This window comes from Dichomitus squalens, assembly GCF_000275845.1.
Source record: "Dichomitus squalens LYAD-421 SS1 unplaced genomic scaffold DICSQscaffold_86, whole genome shotgun sequence".
Classification (NCBI taxonomy): domain Eukaryota; kingdom Fungi; phylum Basidiomycota; class Agaricomycetes; order Polyporales; family Polyporaceae; genus Dichomitus; species Dichomitus squalens.
In genome coordinates this window covers 75973-79934 of record NW_006766968.1, presented here as the reverse complement: position 1 = coordinate 79934, position 3962 = coordinate 75973, and the positions used below count along the sequence as shown (strand labels likewise).

The 3962-nt window shown below is 51.6% G+C and overlaps 2 protein-coding genes across 2 annotated transcripts in view; both read right to left on the bottom strand.

Annotated features, from left to right (window-relative positions):
- Window positions 1-562: 562 nt before the first annotated feature.
- Window positions 563-1037, bottom strand: DICSQDRAFT_29860 (uncharacterized protein; the record flags this gene model as incomplete). Its single annotated transcript, XM_007371050.1, has 2 exons — window positions 563-617; window positions 667-1037. Coding segments are annotated over 2 exons (426 nt in total), but the record flags the coding sequence as incomplete, so codon positions are not given.
- Window positions 1038-2831: 1794 nt separating this feature from the next.
- The window catches only part of DICSQDRAFT_72089 (uncharacterized protein), a gene marked incomplete at both ends in the record, with an annotated part of 7931 nt that continues 6800 nt past the window's right edge, over window positions 2832-3962 (bottom strand). The window contains 3 exons of the mRNA XM_007371049.1: window positions 2832-3146; window positions 3204-3456; window positions 3511-3737. Coding sequence (XP_007371111.1) covers window positions 2832-3146; window positions 3204-3456; window positions 3511-3737 — 795 coding nt within the window. The remainder of the gene's footprint in view (window positions 3147-3203; window positions 3457-3510; window positions 3738-3962) is intronic.

The following is a 3962-nucleotide window of genomic DNA, read 5'->3' as shown; positions in this document are numbered from 1 at the left end:
CCTAGAGTCGAAGCAAGACTACAAAGGTTAAGTAAGTAACTACAAGTTAGAGGTAAAGGTAATGAAGTACTCACTCTTCAGTCAGTAAGGAAAGACTGAAGAGGGAGGACACAATCTGAAGTCCTTATATACTACAGAGAAGTGTCCATGACTAATCGAAGAGTGGTTAGTCACATGTACCATAGTGCGATGAATAATACAATGGTGAAAGAATTGCGACGTATCGCACCATAGGATGAGTAAGAGATGAGTAAGGCATAGACCTGTCTAGACCGTTCTGGAGTAGTACGGATTGTCCTAGACAGTACCAGAAGAGTCCCGAAGCATAGCTATAGTACACGAGCAGAGAGTCCCAAATATGGTAACATACTACATAAGCGACTACAGCTAAGCGCTAGGAGACGCATAGCCTCGTGTAGTCCGGACCGGATAAGTCCAAGTTCAACACGTCCACCACTATGACATCGGCTTCTGTGTCCACTTGAGGTAGTATGTCGGGGTCGAGTTCATCATTCAGATCCATATTTGCATGTGGGCGTGGGGCTTCATTGTTGGTGGTGTTCTGGTGACCCACGCCGTCTCCGCAGTAGTGCATAAACATGTCACGGTCGACAAATCTGGGCCATTATTAGTAGAGTGGAAAGAATCTGTTAATACATTACTTACATTCCAACGTAATGGTCAATCCAGTCAATGTCGTCTTCGTCGTCTTGTCGGGCGATGCTTGGGCCGGGGAGTGCTGTGTCCGACTGTCCATGGTTGAAGGCTGGAATAAGCTGCGCGGTGCGGAGGACCTGACGTGGAGAGATGAAACCAAAGGGGGTATCGTCGGTGCTAGCCCACTTGAGACGTGGCAAGCGTCGTGACTTGATGCCTGGCGCGCTTGTGTCAACATCAAACCATCGAACCCACAACACTTGAACCGCCCTCGGCTCCGTGTCTTCCACGCCAGACAAGTCGTCTCCAGCAAGGTATGCGTTGACATGAAGAAGGCCTATGACACGTGCGTACAAGTATGGATGTGTGCTGCCCTCAGGCGCAACCATCATGATGTCGGGGTGCGTCTGCGGATTGATGGAGTCCTGCGAGCGGCGCATATTGTATGTTGTATAATTGACACGGAGGACTTTCTGGTGGTAGAGTTGATTCGCACATATACGGACGTAAGCGAGGTCGGCGTCAGTGGGTTCGTGATCTACTGGGATGGCGGCCCCACCACGTAACCGAAGTAGTAGGTGTCCCTTGAGATCGCGTAAGAAGTCCTGGAATTTGTATCAATCAATGTCATAGTACTTGTAAGTGTTCATACGTACCGTGCACGCTGGATCACCGGTGTTTGTCTGCATGAAGTCGAGTATGTTCTCGGGGTAGCGTTGCTCTATTGACATGTGGTGGTGGTCGGTCAAGGGAGTATCGCTGAGAGGTTGCTGTTCTTCAAACCGAACACGGAGATCGCGTCGACCGAGCCTAGTTGACGTTTGTCAATTTTGTGTCTTGTGTCGCTTCGATGATGCTGGAATGCCGCGGCTAATCCGATCAAGGATTGCCTGTCGGCGTACCTCCGTGGCCACCTGACGTCCAAAGGACCGGTTCTTGTTAGTGCGTTTGTAAAAACTCTTCAGTCGCCTGTGTTCCAATTCGCCCTAGAAAAGTACGAAGTAAGTACTGAACCCTGAATAGACCCTGCTGTACACACGTGTGCCATGTCGACACGGACCAATCACGATGACCACGATGCGGACGAGTCGACTCGGGTTCTGCTTGCCGTTCCTGTCAAGGAAGGACTAGACAAACATGTACGTGACTACGAAGATAGTAGCCATGCAGATTGGGAGGATGTCGGCGATGACAGCGATCTGGACGAGTGGAGTCGGGTTCGGCTTCTCGTTCCTCTAAGGTAAGGATTTGACGAACATGTACACGATGACGAAGATGGTAGCCATGCAGATCGGCAGGATGTCGACACACGGTTTTGGACCTCACTGTCCCCACCGTGATCATCGCCAAAAGAGTAGAGCACAAAGCAATTGTGAGCAGCTCGCGTTGGCTGGTGGCTACCAAGGCATCCACCTCACGTAAACTCGTGCTCGTTCCACCACAATCGGACATAGATGCATCTCATCTGAACGTCAGACTTCGGACACGATGTCAGTGGTGCCGAGACCGTTGCACACCGCTTGAGAGCATAAACATGATGCCAGGGGCACGACTGACAACCATGCTCGCAATCTCATACATGCTCACCACAGCATCCCATTCCAAGGTGTACATGGACGGAGACCAACACCGTTGCCGCACCCTTAGAATTTCGAGGATATGCATTGGATACCATGCTTGTACTTACCGTCTGAGTGTTCGAATTGTCCGATGTGCCCGTGCGACGAATCATGCAGGTGTAGTCGGCCATACGGTGATACTTGATGGTATTGATATTGAACGTCTTCACCTTCGCTGCCGAGTCGTCCTCGGATGTAGTTGCATGCTGTCCAGCTGTCTTCGGGAGGGATGCGGCCTTGCGCCGTTGATGCGGCTGTGTCTCCCTCGGGAGCTCCTTAGTGTGGAAAGCGGGGCAGACCTTACTGACAAATCGACGCATGGCCTTTCCGAGGGAAACCGTAGTGGCCTCAAAGGCGCCGAGGGTCGGCTCGGTATGAAGCATCAGCTTCGCGTAGGCGTGCCAGCAGGCTAACTGAAAGATGAGGTCGAGGATGATGGTGTTGTATGGCTCGCGCAGAAGGCCCTCGAAAACCGGCATGGAGCACTATTCGGCACATTAGCATGTTGTAGTAGTGCGGCCCTGCAACGTAAAAAGGCATACAATCAATATTTGCTCAAAGTCCCTTGCGGCAAGCTTCTTCATTCCGGAGATGTTCCCTCCAAAAGGACAGATGACACCGCGCCCAAATGTCCGGACACGCGAGAACCTGGGGTGGATAATCAGCGGCGTTGAGACAACTCAATGCGAGGCCAGTGACCAACCGCTCGTCAAGCATCTGGACCCCGTCTTGCCCGGCGGCGATGAGGACACGAATAAGGTGAGTGAAAGTCGATTTCCACACGCCTAATTCAAACTCGTGCATCAAATCCGGCACGAAGAGATTGTACACGTTCTTCTTAAATTTGGCAAATTGAATGGAAAATGCGGACTGTTGTGCAGACTATTGTTAGGACAGCTATCAGGCGTTGAATGTTTGTGGACATACCCGGGTAGGAGTGATCGAGACCTTGTTCAGCACCGTCGCCTTAACGTTGCAACCCTCGGGGGTGCGACCGAGGTTGAAGATCCATTCACGGGCCTTCGCAACAGCTGCGTGTAGGACGTTGGAATCAACGCGCCTCTTCACGACACAATTTTGGAGGTCTGTTTCCGTACCCATCTCGTCAAAGTCGGTTTTCTCGATCAGACACTCGGGACATGCACATTTTGCGAGAAACTTGAGGCAGGCAACGAGACATCTATCATTAGGCAATAAGCAACGTGTAGTACCGTAGAGGAACAGATGGACTCACTTCTCTGGGTAGTCCGCCGAGTACAGGAAGATACGTGGAAATAGACGACGCAAAACACCATCACCACAATCGACCAGAATTCCGTGTACATAGGTGTGCATAAACTGGGGGTCGAGTAATTCGAGCCAGATCTTTTGCATCAGATCGTGTTTCAGAAGGCGAATGACGGCTGGGGAAGGAGGAGCACCGTAAAGGTCCTTGTACCACTCAAAGAACGCGGGAGGCAGCTGTGCAGGGAGCGTCAGCTGTCACGGACGTTGGACAGACGCCCCTTTTTGCCGCCCATTCCCTTTCCTTTGACGCCCACCTTCCATTTCCGGACCGTTTCCTTTCCTAGCTCATCCCAGTTTGGACACTGTAGATACGTTCCCACAGCCGCATGCTACGTTCCCGTGATCGCCATGCCCTTGCCTTTTCTTTCTCGCCCTTTGTTCCCCCTTTGTCATCTTCAC